Source organism: Bison bison, unplaced genomic scaffold (assembly GCF_000754665.1).
Source record: "Bison bison bison isolate TAMUID 2011002044 unplaced genomic scaffold, Bison_UMD1.0 scf7180017864143, whole genome shotgun sequence".
Lineage (NCBI taxonomy): Eukaryota > Metazoa > Chordata > Mammalia > Artiodactyla > Bovidae > Bison > Bison bison.
This window is the reverse complement of record NW_011494715.1, coordinates 8,627,865-8,647,443: the sequence shown is the minus strand read 5'-3', so window position 1 is coordinate 8,647,443 and position 19,579 is coordinate 8,627,865. Positions and strand designations below refer to the sequence as shown.

Sequence of the window (19,579 nt, the reverse complement as noted above, 5' to 3'; positions counted from 1 at the left end):
CCGTTTACCCAGTGACTAACTCTGTCACCAGCACACCCTTTGAGGACTTCCTCCTCCATCTGACAGTGGCCGCTGCAGAAACGCTCTTTCTCTAGGGCAGCTGGTACCATGTTTGGTGTTTGATCTGTTTGGAGAAGGAGGACATATCATTAACTTGTAACTCAATGAAGAGTCAGTGGTGGGAGGGGTGGGCGGGATAAGAGGAAAGGTGTTTAAGGGAAGGAACTTGTAAGGAGTAGTAGAGGCTGAAGGCACAGGAAGTGAATATAGACATTTAATTGCATCATATGGTTAATATCATTGTATTGGCAACCATATTACAATATATAAATGTATCAAAGTAAAACATGTTGCGCCTTAAACTTATAAATGTTACTTGTCAAAGTCATTCAGTTAAAACCCTCTAAAATTGATTAATTGATTAAGGACTTTAAAGAAGGCCCCATGAACACCAATCCCTGGAGTAAAGGAGGAGAGATGCAAAAGAAACTTCCCTGAATGGCCAATTCACTTGTGGGTCAAAACAGAGCTAGAGGGATTACGACACTAATAAGTGAAATAAACAGTGAGAACTGTTTTCTCATCCGACTGCTGCCAAGCCCTTGGGCTAAATCTTTCCAAAGATTATTGATGACTTTTCAATTTTTTATTCACTTTAGGTCTGGCTATGTTCCTTGACTAGTTATGATTTCGATTTCTCATTGCAAAAACAGATATGCAATAAATATTTTATAGTCTATGCTGTATTGCATTATATGCAAATACTTAATAAAATTTAGCATAACTTATATGGTAGAGGAGATAGTAAGAGTAAGAAAAAGTTTAGAGCTTGAACTGTGGAGCCAGGCTGCTAAGGGTTAAGTCCTGATGCTCCCTCTTACTAGGTGATGATCTGTATTAGTCAACTCAAGCAGTGTAACAAAAAAAACAAGCAAGCAACCCACAGACTGGGTGACTTGAACAACAGATATTTGTTTCCCCGAAACCCTAGAGGCTAATAAATCCAAGATGAAGATCCTTACTAATTCTGGTTTTGGTGGAAGTTCTTTCCCTCACTTGCAGCCCTCACACCTCTGACCTCTTGTGGGGTCCTCACGTGGTAGAGAGAGAAAACAAGCTCTTGGGTGTTTTCTCTTATAAGGCTGCTAATCCTTAGGATTAGAGCCCCACCCTTATAACTTCCTCTAGTCTGTCTCTAAATACAGTCATGCTGGGTTAGGGTTTCTACATGTGAATTTGGAGGGGAACATAATTCAGCTCATAGCCTGGTCTTAGGCAAGGAATTCAGGCTCTCTGGACCCACGTGATGCATCCGTAAAGTGGGGACAACAAGAACACCCAGCTCAGGAGTTCCCTGCTGGCCTAGTGCTTGGGATTTGTCACCATCGCTGCCGCGGCCTGGGTCAGATCCTTGGTCAGGAAACTGAAATCCTGCATGCCATGTGGACAGTTTGGCCAAAAAAAAAAAAAGTGCTTTGAAAGGGTTGCAAACATCTTCAGACTTGCTGAGATGGCTGTGATTTGTGGACGTTGAAAGCCAGTGCCCTTCCTCTCTCTTAGAATCCGGTCCTTGGTTCTATGTACCAGGGGAGCCAGCATCTGGGGGAGTCCCTGGCCCAAAATGTCCAGGATGGCACCTCTCAGCCCTCGCCATCATGGAAGTCACCCGGAGATCCTGAAAATATTCTGATGCCCGGGCCCCAGCCAGGGGTTCCGATGGGATGGGTCTGGCGGGGCCTGGACACAGGGACTGAAATCTCCCATGGGGTTGGAATGTGTAACAGTGTGAAGACTGGCCTCAGTAACAGAGCTGGGAAATGGAGAAGTAGGGAGACTTTCTCATCTGAATGACCCCCAGCCAAAGACCTAGCCCACGTTCTCCAAATGCTAGGCCCTTGAGTCTAATTTCAAAAACAAGCCTCTCTGCCATATGGAGACTCGTGCTTAATATCAGATTAAACAACATTCATAAGAACAAAACTATGCACACCATCAGGTCATTAAAGGGCGTTTTGATACCACCTTCAAATTTTTTTTTCCAAAATAAAAACTGAGCTCTTTCAAAGAATATGTTTTTCTTGATGGATAAAACTCATCATCTGATTTATTCTTCTCCTCTGTTGGAGACCGGAGGAAGCTTCATCACAGACAGGAATGGTCCAGTCTGGACCACCTGCACCTCAGCTTTGCCATCTGCTAAATGGGGATAAAAAGGGTTCCTGCCACACAGAGTCCCTGACACGGCTTTCAGGGTGATCGACTCATCCTGGCTTGCCTAGGACTTCCCTGGCTGTAACAGGAAAGGTCCGCCTCCCCAGAATGTCCTCATCCCCAGGACATCCTGGGGGCTGCTCTCTGTCACGGCCCCCACGCCTGTGTGCACTTGCTGAAAACACAGATCCAGGATCCCGGCCTGACCGTGAGGTGATCATGGGAATCAGAAGTGCTGCCCAGTTCTTTAGTTGCTTGTATCAGACAACTCTGGGAGTATCAGTGATGATCAAGGTGATACTTCTAAGCATGAAGAACCTTCAGGGCGCCCCTTCACCACGTGCCACACCCTGTTTGCGGCACCTTCTATGTATTAGTGCCTTGAACTCTCACAGCGACCTCTAGAGTGTGTGCCCTGATGATCCCCATTTTGCAGAAGAGGAAGCTGAGGCCCCGGGAGGCCCGGTAACTTGCCGGTGTCATTCATTCAGTAGGTGGCTGAGTGGGGACTCGCACCTGGGTGTTTAGTCCCCAGAGCCCACGGCCTTATTTGACGGCACTGCTCTCCACCTAGAGGTCTCAGCACTGGCACATCCCCAGTCAGCTGTGATCAACGTTACGACCTTATTAGTTGTACCGTCTTTGGGGTGGGTGTCCCTGGTGGCTCAGCCGGTAAAGAATCTGCCTGCAGTGTGGGAGACCCAGGTTCGATCCCTGGATCAGGAAGATCCCCTGGAGGAGGGCATGGCAGCCCACTCCAGTATCTTGCCTGGAGAATCCCATGGACAGAGGAGCCTGGTGGGCTACAGTCCATGGGGTCGCAAGAGTCGGACACGACTGAGCCACTGAAAACAGCAGCAACATCTTTGGGGTACAAAAGGACTTGCCGTGCTCGTGCAAACCTTGAACGAAAGGTTTAATTGCTGAACGTGAAAGCATTTCCTTTGATGTCCCCAGACATTTTGGCCTTACTGGCGGGCTGCGGTCGATGGGGTTGCGGAGTCCGACAGGACTGAGCACATGCACCGCAGGCCCAAAGCGTTTGCTTCGGCCAATACTGACGTTGACCGATAGGTGGCAGTCACCGCCTGTTTTCATCTCATGGAAATCTGGCCCCTTGCAAAATTTGAAAGGCAGAAGCAAGTTCACAACACATATTCTGTAACTGCTGGCGGAAACCAATGTTATCTGAGTCCAAGTTGTCCCTGCAAAAGACGTGCAAATGGATTTTCCTTCTTTCAGGCCATTTGGCCTCGACACTGCCGGAGAGGCGCCTTAAAACCTGCAACGGTTGGGATATGGAACTCAGACGCTTTCAGGTTGAAAGTTTCTGTCCTGTCTGCACACACCTCTCTCAGGGCAAAGATTTTTCATAATCTCAAACATTTTAATTGAAGTTACCTCTCAAGTTGGATTAAATGTAAATTGAATAATAGAGCTTTGAAAGTTTATAAGCCCATTAGTAAATTATTTTTACTTTTGAAAAAGCTAGATTTAGATGGAGACATCACCTACTGTGTATCCATTTTTGCAAATGGCCTTGGTCAGCTGAGGCGTTTCACCTGCGAGTTCCAGTTTTCTCATCTGTAAAACTGGAGCGATGATGCCTCTGCCTTGTGGGTTTGTTGTGAGGAGTAAATTCATTTACGGCACGTGGAGCTCTCAGGACAGTTTCCCAGCAGGTGATGAGCACTCACCAAATTTGTTGTTATTATTATATCAGGGCATCCTTGGTGGCTCAGAAGTAAAGGATCTGCCTGCCAAAGCAGAAGACACAGGTTCGATCCCTGGGTCAGGAAGATCCCCTGGAGAAGGGCATGGCACCCCACTCCAGTATTCTTGCCTGGAGAATCCCATGGACAGAGGAGCCTGGCGGGCTACAGTCCATGGGGTTACAAAGAGTCAGACATGACTGAGCGACTAACACATGACTTAGCAACTAAACTACATTATTTTTATTAATATTACTATCGTTCAAACGTAACATTATTTATTGAAGCTGTGCCAGGTGTCTCTTGCTGTGCGAAGCTTTTCTCAAGTTGCCTGAGGGGCCTGCTCTCCAGATGCGGCACAGGCGCTTCTCGCAGCGGAGGCTCTCGGGGTGAGGGCTCCAGTCGCTGCAGCTCATGGGCCCAGGAGTTGCTGCTCCCCGGCTCTAAAGCCCACGCCGCAGCAGCGGTGGTGCACAGGCTTAACTGCTCCGAGGCACGTGGGATCTTCCTGGACCAGGGATCAGATCCGTGTCTCCTGTACCGGCAGGCGGGTTCTTTACCACTGAGCCACCAGAGAAGCCCCTACTATTACTGTCTCATCATTACTATGGTTGTTAGAGTTGTCATTATTTTTATACACGGTGGGTTCAGTTCCTGGTCAGTCTTAATTTGGGCAACACTTAATCTCTCAGCTGCTTCAATCTCATTATTTGCAAAATGAGTATATGTTACCGAGGCTGATGTTGAGCAAAACCTATAAAGTTTCTAGAAAAGGCCAGGCAGTAAATATCTTAGGCTTTGCAGCCATATGGTCTCTGTTGAAATGCCTCAACTCTGCCTCAGTACATGAAGCAGCTGTAGGTAGACTATAGATAAATGAATGGGCATGGCTGTCTTCCAATAGAATTTTATTTATGGATACCACAATTTGAATTTCATAAAATTCTCATGTGTCACAATCTATGATTCTTCTGATTTTTTCCCCCAACCCTTTATAAGTGTAAAATCCATTCTCAGCACACAGGCCAGCCTAAAACAGGCGGTGGACTGGATTTGTTCCCCAGCTGTCCTTTGCTGACCCTGGCCTTGAATATTCAATATTATTTTCGTAGTATCCCATTTATAGATGAAGCGATGGCCTATTGGGAGTATGGATATCTTGGATTTTATAAACAGAAAATATTGCAACATAACTGGGGTCCTGTACGTTTTAGCACTGTCCAGCTTTATTACCTGTTGTAATGATCTGTGGTTAATACATAAAATCCCGATTCTGATATCTACCAGGTTCCCCCAAGAAAGCCCTTTTATGGCCTCCCAAATTTCTGATTACTCAAGTCTCCTCCCATGGAAATCCTTGGAGATGCATTGGCTGCGTTTGGCCAGGAATTAAAATCCCTGGCTGTTATTCCAAAAGCCAGCAGGCTGATGAGTCGGCAGCCAGGTCTTTGGAAAAGGGCTACGTTGGAATCACTGTGGGCGTGAAAAAGCGGCTTTCACTAGTCAGGCAGCAGAGGGACTGGAGGAGCCCCGCCTCCGGAAGAGACGTCCTCCGAGTCAAGACCTCACGCGGCCCTTCTCTGGATGTGCGTCCTGGGCGCGTTCGGGAGACTCAGTGCCCTCCTTTCCAGGGGAAGGGAATTCTGCAGGGAACATTCCAGAGGCTGGAGCAGAGGCAGCCTGTGCAGGAATCTCCCTCTGCCGTCTTTAACCAGCTGATCTTTGGAAGGCGATTTTACCTCCTCGTGACTCAGCTTCCTCTCGGCTAGAGTGACATGACGGTGACACCTGTTCACGCGGGCATGCGGGGCCACGCGAGACGCCGCGGGATGCGCTCTGGGAAAGCAGCACTTGGAGCTGAGGACGTGTGAACAGTTGTGAACTCTCGTCATTAGTGTTGTCATGAGGCTCTTGAAGGGCTTAGGGATAACGTGGGTTAGGGCCTAGTTCAGTGCTTCGGGGTGAGAGATTGTTACTAATAATTATTCCCTCCACTCAACTAATAAGTTATAATTTGACACCTGATCAGTGCAGACGCACTGCTGAGCTATAATGGTGGGTAACGAGAGACAGTCCCTGCCCTCACGGTGCTTACAGCTACTGGGGACGGGAGATGGAAGTCAAGTGTTCTGTATTGCCCTCAGAGTTAAGTCTGGATCAGTTGTACTTCATTCAGAACCATCCTACCCAGTGTTGCCGCTTCCTGCCCTCTTCTGTGCCCCCGTTAATGTTCATAGATAATAATAGATATGTTACCTATTACCTTCTTGTTCATAGCATTGAACCATAGGTGTTTGGATTAGCAAACACTTCTATATTGCTTACAAAGAACCATGCATTGTTCTAACCACCTTACAAGCATTAACTCATTGTGTACTTGTAGCAGCCCTGTGAGGCACAGAGAGGCTAATTAACTCATCCAAGGACACGCAGCAGCAAGGGGCAGGGAGAGCGTTCAAGCCCAGGTTGTCCTGTTCGTGGTCTGTGCTCACCACCACTGCACGTCCTGCCTTGAGCTATCAGATGTGGCCTGATGTGTGGATTTACTGTCTGTTACTGACTGTCCACCCAACAGATTTCCACTCCATGAAGTCAAAGGGGCTCATCTGTTTAATTCACAGCTGCAACCCTGGTGTCTGCTTCAGCATATGGTGCAAAGCTGGTGCTCAGCGTACATTTGGTGAATCAGTAAATGAATGAAAATATAGCCAAATAGATATATATAAATATAGGTATCTATCATATATGATAGATACATATGTAACACGTAGTGCTAAGTGCCATGAAAAAATGCCTGTGCTACAAGAGGTTTTAACAGAGGACTTAATTTAGTTTGAGGATCAGAGAATATTAAAAATTAGAAGTATCATTTTAACTGTCTGCATTCTAAAATCTCCTTGATCTAATAGCTGTGACTGGCTAAGAAGGACGAAAATGATACCTATGTGGAATATGTTTTTCATGATGATAATAATCCCCCAGAAATGAAACACAGTTGAAAATTGGGACTGCATTTTAAAGAAATCTTAGGGATCTTCCCTAGTGGCTCAGTGGTAAAGAACCCGCCTGCCAATGCAGGAAACATAAGTTCCATCCCTGGTCCAGGAAGGTCCCACACGCTCCAGAGCAGCTGAGCCCGTGTGCCACAACTACTGAGCCCGGGCCCCAGAGACAGGGAGCTGAAAGTACCGAGCCCATGAGCCACAGCTGCCGAAGCCTGCATGCCCCAGAGCCCACGCTTTGCCACAGAGAAGTCAGTGCAGGGAGAAGCCACAACTAGAGGAAAGCCTGTGCAGCAACAGAGACCCAGCACAGCCAAAAACAAATCGATTTTGAGAAAATTTATGGGGGTATAGTTGGTTTACAATGTTGCGTTACCTCCTGCTGTACAGCAAAGTGAATCAGTTATACATACACATGTATCCACTCTTTATTAGGTTCCCAAACTCTATTCTGGAGAAGGAAATGGCAACCCACTCCAATATTCTTGCCTGGAGAATCCCATGGACAGAGGAGCCTGGCGGGCTACAGTCCATAAGGTCACAAGAGTCAGACACGACTTAGCGACTAAACCACCAAACTCTTTATTACACTTTTTTTTTTTTAGCCACGCCACACAGCTTGTGGGATCTTAGTTCCCCGACCAGGGACAGAACCCGTGCTCCCTGCAGCTCAAGTGTGGAGTTCTAACTGCTGCACCACCAGTGAAGCTCCTGCATTTGACTTTAATTCTGTTGAATTCATGAGCCCCAAATCTTCCCTCATTCCTCAAAACAGACATGAGCAATTGGCCTCCCTGCGCTTGTGATAATACGCCCACAGTGACTGGGCAGGTCTCTGCATCTTAGTTTTGTATGCAGAAGTGAGGCTCCCGTTTCTCTTGGGTTTTAATTTTCTGAGTCTCTCTTTTTCTCTGTTGCAGGAACAATGGGTAACCAAATGAGTGTTCCCCAAAGAGTGGAAGACCAAGAGAATGACCCGGAAGCAGACACTTACAAGGTGGTGTCGTTACGCTCTCTGCGTCGTTAGCTATTGGTCGGGAGGGTCGGGGTGACGGCAGAAGGAGGAGCCTGCCCAAGGCTCTCCGGGCGAGCGGTGCGGCGGTTGCTGCTCTCGGGGGTTGCTCAGTGGGATGCAAACCTCAAGAACCCATCGAGGAGCTGTTAAAAGTGCAGGCTCTTAGGGCCCCACTCAAGGCCCAGGGATCCAGAAATCGCAGGGAAGGGGGCCCATGGAACCTGAGTCTCCATGGTGACTGATTCCCATCCATCGGTGCACAGGTGCAAGTGGGTCTGGACCAGTGGTTCTCAACTGTGGGTGGTTCTGCCTCACCACTGGCAGTGTCTGGAGACGTTTCTTGGTTGTCACAACTCTAGTATCCAGGAAACTTCCAAACACAAGCTTCTTTTAAACAAAACTGCTACAAAAATATAAAGTCTTCCAAAAGATGCGTATTTAGTCTTTTAGCTTTTTTTTCCTCTCTACACTTATTAACATATATTACACTATTAATAGTGTTAGCAAAATAAGACAATGTATGCAAAGTACTTAGCATATAATCAATATTCAGTTAATGCCAACTATGAGTGAGATCATTTATTACGAAAATGACATCGGGTAACAAATTTTTTTTTTGCAATCTTTTTTTCTTTCCATGTGAGTATATCTGTATGTGTATATATGTGTAACCTTTTTAAATGTCAGCAATAAATAACAGAAGAGAAAAAAATAATTCAGCAGTGACCTAAAATTGGAAAGGGGTTGCAACAGCTCGATGAAGGGAGTGGGCATGGAGCAGAAAAGTAGCAATGGGCGACTTCCTGAATCTGAGGAGAGTGTGGCCTGGAGGCTGTGCTTGTGTGCGGGACCCTGGGGTGTGGTTAACCTCCCAGCCCGTCATGCTCTTGTCCCCTCACCAGGCGCACCAGCGCCGCCCCCCCCACCCCCCGCTTTGCCCGGGAGTCCCATCTGTACGGAGGGGTCTGTCCTGCCTGGGCTCACGGGGCTTGCTGAGAACAGGCATAGACTGTGCAAAGCTCTTGTCAACCCGGGCATCCTGTCCTTTAGATCGGGGTATTGGTTTCTCTGAGGCGTCACAGAAATCAGGGTGGTTTCTAGAAGAGGAGACTTTAATTTGTGAGGCGCCCTTGTAGCCTTGAGTTTCTTTCCTGAGTTTTTCTGATTTTTCTCATCCAAGACTTGGCTAATACTGCCACACATTCTGTTCCAGGTCACGTCTGGGGACGCGTGTGGTCAAAACGGCCTGCCGGTCATCACGTCCGCCCGCACTGTTCAACTCTACGATGAAGGTGAGTGTCCCGGCGGGCTGCTCGTCCTGAGGGTGGGGATGAGGATGGGGAAGGGCTGCTGGCCCTGCTCACGGTGAGGCAGATGCCAGGGCTGAAGCCGCGTGGAAGGCACGCGTGTCGCTCCTGGGGCTGCAAACACTGCGCCACACAGTGGACAGCTCAAGCAACAGCAGTGTATTGTCTCTGTGCTGGGGCTGGAAGGGAATTCAGGGCGTGGGCAAGGTCAGGATCTTCTGAGAGACCTGTGTGTGAAAAAATCTGTTCCCTGGGGACTTCCCTGGTGGTCCAGCAGTTAAGACTTCGCCTTCCAACGCAGGCGTGGCAGGTTCAATCCCTGGTCAGGGAGCTAAGACTCCCCCATGCCTCATGACCAAAAAACCAAAACAAAAAACAGAAGCAATACTGTAACAAATTCAATAAAGACTTAAAAAATTGGTCCACATCAAACAAACAAAAAATAGTCTTGAAAAAAAGGACTGTCCCCTGCCTCTGCTTTGACTCCCGGGGGCCTCAGACTCTTTGGCTTCGACACAGTCCCCCTCTTTGGTTTTCCCAGCATCTTCCTTCTATGAGCATCTGTCTCTGGGTCCAAGCCTCTCTCTTCTGTACAGACACAGGCACATGGGGCTGTGCACAGCCCTGGCCTCTTCTTGACTTGATCCTCAGCAGAGACCCTACTTCCAAATGGGACCGTAGGAACTGGGGTTAGGACTCCGTCATCTCAGCAATTCAACTCTTAACAGCACTCTCTGGGGTGTGTATGATGTCTGCAAGAGTCTGAGGATTTACAGCAATAAGTGAAAACCAACAGAATAGAAACACTGGGAGGCTGGGTTCTTTGGAGTCCAACAGACCAAAGTTAAAACCCCTGCCCTGGAACTTACTGGCTGTGGGACCTGGAGTGAGCCACGTGGCTTTCTAAGCCTCAGTTTTCTCATCTGTAAAGTGGGGATAATGATACCTATCTCGTAGAATTGATGAGAGAACTCGAAGAGATCAAGCATCTTACTTATTACCCAGCACTTAGGAATTCCAAACAGACAAGTGAAATACAGAAGACAGCGGAGGGCGGTGTTGAAACTGGACAATGTGCTTATCTATTTGATTTTATTCTGGAGTATAAGGCTATAACGGGGGAGCCTGGTGGGTTGCCGTCTATGGGGTCACACAGAGTCGGACACGACTGAAGTGACTTAGCAGCAGCAGCAGCAGCATAAGGCTATAAGGGCTTCCCTGGTGACTCAGTGGTAAAGAATCTGCCAATGCAGGAGAGGCAGGAGATGCAGGTTTGATCCCTGGGTCAGGAAGATCCCTGGAGAAGGAAATGGCAACCCACTCCAATATTCTTGCCTGGGAAATTCTATAGACAGGAGGCTGGTAGGCTACAGTCCATAGGGTCACAAAGAGTTGGACACAACTTAGCACCTAAACGACAGCAAGGCTATAAATTCCAAGCATCAAAATTGACTGAGTTCTGCTATGTGAAAATTATCAGTAAATCATATGAGAGCAGGGTGTCCCAGTGGTTGAGGGTAAGAACTCTGGAATCAGACTCCTGGTTTTGCCACCTGCCAGCTGTGTGACCTTGAGCCAGTTACTTAACCTCTCTGAACCTCAGCCTCCTTGTCAATGAAGTGGGATAATAACAGTACCTAAGCATAAGTATCAGATGTAATAAAAGCACACGTTTCAGGGCACGTAGTAAGTGCCCTGTGTGTGTTGGCTGTGTGACTGTATGATGGTTACGGTCCCTGTCACTTGCACAAGAGTTTCTCGGCTTCAGTGCCCTTCCCTGCACAGTGAGGAGATGAATCACAGCACTGGTGCAGAAGCTCTAGAATTTCCCAGTGTAAGAGAAGACGCTGCTCTCTGTTTCCCCCGTCTACGCTCTGCTGCTCACAGCACATCTGACAGCAGTTATGTGGGTTTTCCATACCAAGGGGATCTGTGACACCAGCTGGGTGTCCCACAGTTCAGTTCAGTTCTGACACCATTTACCAAGAGTTAGCATCGGCTCTCACTGCTTATGGGCTCGGTATCATAAGACTACCTCCCACTAAAGTTGCCAATGGCAAGTGGGGAGTCCCCGGCTTACCCACAACTTCTCTCCTGCTCGGCTACAGAGCAGAGGTTCCCACGACTTCCCCCTCAGGTTCAATCATTTGCCAGAACAGCTCACAGAGCACAGGAGAGCTGTGTGCTTGCTAGATGGTTGCTGTTCAGTCACTCAGTCATGTCCAATCCTTCTGCGACCCCCTGGACTGTAGCCCCCCAGGCTCCTCTGTCCATGGCATTTCCCAGGCAAAAATACTGAACTGGGTTGCCAGTCTCTTCTCCAGGGGATCTTCCTGACCCAGGGATTGCACCCATGTCTTCTGCATTGGCAGGCAGATTCTTTATGCTCAGGTACCAGGGAAGCCCCTTAGCAGGTCACCAGTTCATTCTAAGCAGATACAACTCGGCGATGACGGCCGATGGAGGAGGTGATGGAGAGGTGATGGGAGGGACCCTGGGGTGGGGAGCGTCCACGCTTTCTCTGGACAAGCCACCCGTCCAGAACCTCCACGTGCTTATCAACCCAGAAGCAATCTGAACCCTGTCTTCACAGATGTTTGTGAAGGTTTCACTACGTAGGCATGATTGATCAGATCGCTGGCTATTGATGGTAAACCTCAATTTTCAGCTGCTCTCCCCTCCTGGAAGATTGGCCGGGTGGTGAAGCTGAAATCCTAGCCCTCTGATCACATGTCTTGTTTCTCTGGCAACCGGGAACCCCATCCTTAGAGGGGCTTTTCCAAAATCACCTCATTAACATAAACTCAAATGTGGTTAAAAGGGGCTGGCTTGTTATCAATAACAAAGGTCATCTTCTTGACTCTTAAAGGTAAGTTTTAGGAGCTCTGTGCCAGGAACAGGGATGAAGACCAAGCATATATTTCTTATTATATGATGTCCCAGGATCTTACCTTGGTTGCTTATTAAAAGCGTAGATGCCCAGGTCCCATCTTTCCAGAATACCCTCCAGTTGAGCCCTTTGGTCTGAACTGCTGAACGTTTTCTAGAGGGTTCAGAGGCACAGGCAGGATTGGCAACCACAGGATGAGATTAAAGTCACAAGTCTCTTCCTGCCTTTCAACCTGTGAGTCAGATTTCTGCTCTGATGTGGGTGGAATGGACTGAACTGGCGGCAGCAGCTTTGGTGAGAGCGGCGTAAAGCTGGCGGCTGAGACGCACCCACTTGGACAGGAGCTCGTGTCGTTTTTATCATTTGCAAACTGTCGACATTCTCAACTGATCTAGAGGCCCTGACAACCTAATGTGTCTTTCAGAAGTGGTTCTTTGTCGTCTTTCAATCACTGTTGTTGCTGAGGTTATGCCCCTATTTTTAATATGGGGCACAAGGGTGAGGAGAGCGTCGGAAGCAGAACATGGGAGCAAAACGGTGGAGATCGAGACGGCCCCCTCGTCTTCTCCCTCTCCTTGTTTCTCCCCCTTTCCGTACTTTCCTCTCTGCTCCCAGCGATTATATATATAGTATATACATACGTAATGTGTGTATATATTACATGTAATGTGTGTGTGTATATATGTAATTGGCAGGTCTTCCTGTAAAGAGGAAAACAGGTAACGAAATACAGGGTGACAATCTGGGACAGTGTGTTGCTGTGGGTACCTACATACCGAGGGGAAAAAAAATCTCGTTTGAGTGACCCGTGCTTGGTTGTACCAGCTTACGTGCGACGCAGCCTTGCATCAGCACCGCTGAAGAATCTGTAGCAAGTTTAAGTTAATCCTCTGAGGCCAAAGCCTCCGCCTGCGTCCACTGACACTGTGCCCTCTGCAACTCTCTTTGGACTGATGATCCCTTTGAATGAGGAAAGCAGCTTATCATCCTTGAGCTGTTTTCTCCAGGTTATTTATCACTTTCAGTGCAGTTTTTAGAGGGCTACACAAGTGGGATCCTGGGTGATTTTTTTTTTAATCCTTTGGACAGAATTCTTCGGCCATGTCTTTTGGTGCATGTTTGGTTCATTTGGTGTATGCGTGTGTGTATGCACAGAGAGAAAGTCAGGCTTCCCTGCTGGCTCAGTGGTAAAGAATCCACTTGCCAATGCAAGAGACACAGCTTCGATCCCTGGGTCGGGAAGATCCCCTGGAGGAGGGCATGGCATCCCGCCCAGTGCTCTTCCCTGAAAAATCCCGTGGACAGAGAGCCTGGTGGGCTACAGTCCACGGGGTCACAAAGAGCTGGGCATGACTGAGTGACTGAACAAAAACAGAGAAAAGTGACTAGAAAAATAGATATATGGGCCCTTGGGTGACTGTTTTCCTTCTTTTTATCTATACTTTTCCTCTCCTTTTTTCTCCTATTGAAGACGTTCACTGCCAGGCGGGAACATCTCCCATGAAGACCTACTGAGAAGCAGCGCCTGAGCACACAGCCTAGGGAGCAGGGTCCTAAACTCACGTCGTGGCTTTGCTGTGTGACCTTAGGCCAGTTGCTGAGCCTCTCTGGTCTCACATCTGTAAAATGGGAATCGTAGTAACAGTAGGACAAAGCTTTGAAGATTGTTGGGAAGCTTAAGTGAGTTGATACACCTGCAGTACTTGGAAGAGTATCTAACATGTGGTCAACATGTGAGGAAAGTTTATTTTTCTGTTTTGGATTTAATGTTAATAAAGGCCATCATTCGGGTATGAAGTTAACTGATTAGCTCATCTAGATAGCTCTTGCAAATTTAAAATATAACCTTGAAACTGTTTTCCCCCTGCATCCCTTATACTTTTTCAGTGTTTTATTTTTTGTCTTCCGGACACACTGTGGGAGAGATCAATCAGGCACAACCTTCTTTACAATCGATCCATGAAATTACATTCTATTTCCTTGTAGAAATAAATTTATCTTGCATAGTATTTTTTCTTGGTGAGGGTAAGAGACTAGGGATCTTGATATCAAACCAACATCAAGTAGTACAACTCATGTAGATGAGGGCTTTCTCTCCAAAGCTTAGCATTATACTTCATCTTCAAAAACAATATCTCAGAAAATCAAAATGTCTCATGTTTATTTCCATATTATATTTCTAACTTCAGTTGCCAATTTCAGGTCCCGTTTGAAAGTCTTGTTTCAGGGAAGCTGGTAATGGTGCAAAAGCCACGGGCAGTGTGACTTACTGCTGTGCACAACCCCGTTTCTTGCACCTTTGGGTCAGAGGCTAATGTGTTTGCTCTGTCAAAAGGTGGTTGTTTAAATTCGTTTCTTCAGTTCTTCCCTTTCTTTTTCCAATACATGTTGATTTGAAATCCAGAGTAGCCGGGGAAGTACTTCCCAAAGAGCTACATGTCCATCAGGAGGGTGGCTGCATCAGTTAGAGCAGATTCACACGATGCTATACCCCTGTGCAGAGACAGGAATGAACCACCCCCGACTACAAAACTATCATGCCAGAACAGGAGGCCAGATGTCCACGTCCGAATCTCCAGGGCCTGGGAATGTCACTTCACATGTCAAAAGCAGGTTTTGTGATGGGATTAAATTAAGGATCTTGAGGTGGGGAGCTGAGCCTGGATTATTCAGGTAGACCCAATAAAAGGACCATAGGGTCCTTTTAAGAGGGGTATTACCAAATTGGTTGTAGGCAAAGAGATGTATAGTCATCATTTTGTGGACAAAGGTCCATCTAGTCAAGGCTATGGTTTTTCCAGTAGTCACATATGGATGTGAGAGTTGAACCATAAAGAAGGCTGAGTGCTGAAAAATTGCTGCTTTTGAACTGTGGTGTTGGAGAAGACTCTTGAGAGTCCCTTGGACAGCAAGGAGATCCAACCCGTCCATCCTAAAGGAAATCAGTCCTGAATATTCATTGGAAGGACTGATGCTGAAGCTGAAACTCCAATACTTTGGCCACCTGATGCAAAGAAAAGACCCCGATGCTGGGAAAGATTGAAGGCGGGAGGAGAAGGGGAAGGGGACGACAGAGGATGAAATGGTTGGATGTCATCACCGACTCAATGGACATGAATTAGAGCAAACTCTGGAAGACAGTGAAGGACAGAGGAGCCTGCGGTTCTTGGGGTTACAAAAAGTCAGACACGACTTAGCAACTGAGCAGCAGCATCTCCACTTAGGTCCTAGCCAGACTGAAGCCCTCTTCCTCGGTGGGGAAGGTTCTTTTTTAATTCAGATTCACACAATCAGAAAAGAAACTTATGCTGAGCCTAAAACAGCACAAGCTTTACTCAACGGCCAGAGAATGGAAAAGCGGGGACTTGGTTCGAAAATCAACTTCTCACCCTGACTTGGCCTGGGACACAATGTATATACGGAAGGTCAAGGCAAAAGGGCGGGGGCTGAGTGAAGAGAGGGAGGGGTATTCATGACTCACCTGAGCACAGGGGTATGCTATGCCCGGGGCTGGGCGGGCACCCCTTTTCAGTCCTTGTAGACAGTCTTTCAGCTGTTGCCATGGCAGTTGTCAACGGTCATGGCGCTGGTGGTTGTGATATGAGATACTTGTGTTGTTTTAAGGCACAGAAGTGGGGGTAGTTTGTTAGAATGGCAACAAGAAACTAATACGAGTGCCCTGAAGACCCGGAGGTTCGCAGACCGCGTGCTGGCTCTGTCACGCGTGCGTGCTAAGCCGCTTCCGTCCTGTCTGACTCTGTGTGACCCCGTGGACCATAGCCTGCCAGGCTCCTCTGTGCATGGGACTCTCCAGGCAAGGATACTGGAGTGGGTTGCTCTGCCCTCCTCCGAGGGATCTTCCCAACCCAGGGATCGAACCTACGTCTCTTACGTCCCCTGCATTTACAGGCACATCCTTTATCGCTTGTGCCTCCTGGGAATCCCGGCTCTGTCACTCAGTAGCTATGTAACCTTGGCAAGAAATGTGTCCTCTCAGAGACTCTCCTGGAAAGTGGAAATAATAATAACACGAGCTGTATAGAGCGACTGGCACAGGATAAGTGAAGAAATAAACACGACAGGGGAAAACCACACCAGGGTCCACAGTCACGAGTGTCCTTTACCAATGGCCTCTCCCCTGCTGTATGGCCTGACCAAACTTTCCACCTGTGTATATACCTAAAACCTCACCAGTTTTTAGGGAAATGTAAGTACCTCGTTTTCCTCCTTCTTTGATTTCTATCAAATTTATCACAATTGTTCACCCTTTTAAGAAAGCTGTTCTCACTGCTAATGAATGGCAGAGACTAAAGCATGATTTATCTGTCAGAAAACATCATTTTTCAGAAACAGAAGACCTGTTTCTGTTTCACCTGGATAAGAAGTTTCTAAAAAAATTTGTCTTTCATTTTTGTTTGTAGTCAATTTTTTCCTAAAAAGAAAAACTGCCTAATTTTAATTTTTTTTTTAAGAGAAGTAAGTGGAATAATTTTTGGACTGAAAATCCTGACTTGCATAAACGATCCGCCTGCCAATGCTGTGCCATAACGAGTGAGAAGAGAAGCCAGTCAGGATGCCTGGGCAAAGTGTGCTGGGAGACCCAACCCGAAACTCAGCCGCCTGATAGAGGGACAACCTGGGACCAGCGTCGCTGGCTGGGAAGGGGCAAATAGGTCTGTGCGCTTGGCACTCACGGTCTTCCCCCAGTTGGCTGGCTTTTAAAATGTTTCCCCTACTTGGATAAAAGTTCCTGAGAACAAAACATTTCGTTTGTTGTTGCAGTAACCCCAGAGTTTAGCACAGGCTCCGAGATGCACAGAAAGCTTGCTGAGGACGGATAGATTAATGAGCCGGGACACATCAGACCAGCGGCAGTAGAGGGGCAAGAGAAGCAGCTGAAGAGCAAGTCCTAGATCCTGATGGACCCTCTGCAAGTAATGCAGCCCTAAGTGAAGGCACTTTTAGTTATGAAAAGGAGTGTGGGGGTCAGCCCTTCCAAGTGCGGTGCGGCGGCTCGCCAGCATTGTCAGATACCAGGTGCGTGTTGTAAATACGCACCGCGGCTCCAAGCTGGCCCTACCCACGCGTCCCGTCCTCGGGCGATGGGACCCAAGAGCAGGAAAGGCCACCGTGCGCCGCTGTTTTTTCTCCCTTTATTGGGAACGAAAGGAGAGTCCTCGCCGGAAGCCCATGCCCCAAGCAGGCGTCCGCTTAAACCTCACGGGCCAGCAGGAGGGCACGAGCCCACGCTAGTTGCGGGGCTTCTGGGAGGTCGGGGGCCGCTCTGGGCGAAGAGGAGGCGCGGGCCGGGCCCTGGACTGGCCTGGTGTCCGCCAGCGCGGGCTCCCAAGGACGCAGCTGGACGGCAGAGAGCAGCGCGCGTTTCCCCGGGCGCTGGCGCCTTTCCTGGGCGCCGCCCTCTCTGCCCTTCCGCGCTCCCTGGATACACCTCCCTCAGTAGACAGTCTCCGGACCCTCAGCTCTGCGCCCTGCGGCCCCGCTGGACACGCCACCCACACAGACCCTGCGGCTCCAGCCCGCTGCTTCAAGCTGTTACAGACGGTTCTGAAAACGGGCCGCCAGAGGGCCCAGCTCCGTGCCCCTCCTTGCGGCAGGCACGTCCTCTGTGAAATCTCATGCTTCTCCACCTCTTAGCGCTTTTTCTCGTTAGAAATTCTCCTGGAGAATTTCCGTTTGATAGACGTAGCCCATCCATTTCTTCTCGTTGGCTTGAAAGTCACCTGCCTTGACTGTGAATCCTCTGTTCATCCTCAGCGTTCACGCGCCGCCCCAGAGCTGCGCTGGTTTGTTAGCACAGGGTCTTCATTTTGAAAACTGAGCTATAACTCACATACCGTATAATTCGCCCTTTTCAAGTGTATTATGCGATGTAGTCCTCTTTACTATATTCACAAGGTACTACAGCCGTCTCCTCTGTCTGATTCCACATTTCATCAAAGAAATTTCATCAAACAAATCCCTTGAGCAGTTGATCTCTACTCCCCTCCCCCACCCAGGCCACCGTGAACGTGCTTCCTGCCTTTGGATTCGCCTGCCCTGGACAGTTTATACACAGAGAGTCATACCGTAGGTGGCATTTTGTATTTGGATCCTTTCACCGAGCGTAACGTTTTCAAGGTTCACCTGGGTTGGAGTGTCTTTGATTATGGTTATCTTGGTGGGTGTGAGGTGGTCACACGGTGTGGTTTTGATTGCCTTTCCCTGATGACTGAGCATAATGAACATCTTCTATCGTGCTCATTGATCATTTGCATCTCCCACTCTGGAGAATACGTCGTCTTTTTTAAAGAATTTACTCATGTACTTGGCTGTGCTGGATCTTACCTGTGCCACAAGGGATCTGGGTTGCATCGTGTGGGATCCTTCCGTGCAGCCTCCGGATCCTCTAGTTGGGGCGCTCGGGTTCAGTGGTTGCAGCAGATGGGCTCAGTGGTTGTGGCACGTGGGCTCAGTGGCTCTACGTGTGTGGGATCTTAGCTCCCCAACCAGGGATCGAACCCATGGCCTCTGCATTGCAAGGTGGATTCTTTACCGCTGGGCCACCAGAGAAGCCCCTGTAGCGTCTTCCCGACCTGGCTCTTTTCCCCGCCCTTTTCCTCTGAGCCCCTTGTCTCCTATTGCTTTCTGGCTGGCTGTTCTCAGTGTCCACACGAGTACTTGCTGCTGTTCAGCAGTGTTCAGCGTGGGCTGAATTCAACCTGCTCCCACCTGCCATCTCCAGAGTTTAGCCTTCCTGTCCTGACAGCTGAGAGCATCGAGGGAACGCTGTGTGATTTTCGCTGGTAAGTCTCTTTCTTTTCGCATTTAAAGGTGCTTAATGCTGTGTGATCCGCGTTCCTGCTGCGTATCTTCCCCGCCACCCTTGGGGGTGAGAGACACTTACCATATTGCTGTCGGAAATGTGAATCTCTGGAGCCTCTTTTCGGGAATTAATCTGGCAGTGTCTATTTTTAAAAATTAAATGCACATTAATTTGGGTGCAGCGATTCTACATCTGTAACTCTATTCTATAGAAATAAAGCACTGGCTTAGGACCTTCGATCATAGAAGTTTTCCCCAGCACTGTTTGTAATGAACGTGGAAAAAAAATTATTTGGAAACTATCATAATGTTCATTGATCAGCCAGTGACATAAATCTCTTTTGGTATATTCATATTAAGGAATGTTTTACAGCTATTTTTAAAAGATAAGATAGATTCGGGATGTATTGATTGAGGAAGGGGAGAACTGAGGTTATCTCAGTCCATTTGGGCAGCTATCCAACCAGTCCATTCTGTCGGAGATCATCCTTGGGATTTCTTTAGAAGGAATGATGCTAAAGCTGACACTGCAGTACTTTGGCCACTTCGTGCGAAGAGTTGACTCATTGGAAAAGACTCTGATGCTGGGAGGGATTGTGGGCAGGAGGAGAAGGGGACAA

At 48.1% G+C, this 19,579-nt stretch overlaps 1 protein-coding gene across 1 annotated transcript in view; it reads left to right on the top strand.

Moving 5' to 3' along the window:
* Nucleotides 1–19,579, top strand: part of BCAS1 (breast carcinoma amplified sequence 1) — a 101,686-nt gene that overhangs the window by 4,770 nt on the left and 77,337 nt on the right. The window contains exons 2-3 of the mRNA XM_010840298.1: nucleotides 7,846–7,922; nucleotides 9,154–9,232. Coding sequence (XP_010838600.1) covers nucleotides 7,851–7,922; nucleotides 9,154–9,232 — 151 coding nt within the window. The 5' untranslated portion in view covers nucleotides 7,846–7,850. The remainder of the gene's footprint in view (nucleotides 1–7,845; nucleotides 7,923–9,153; nucleotides 9,233–19,579) is intronic.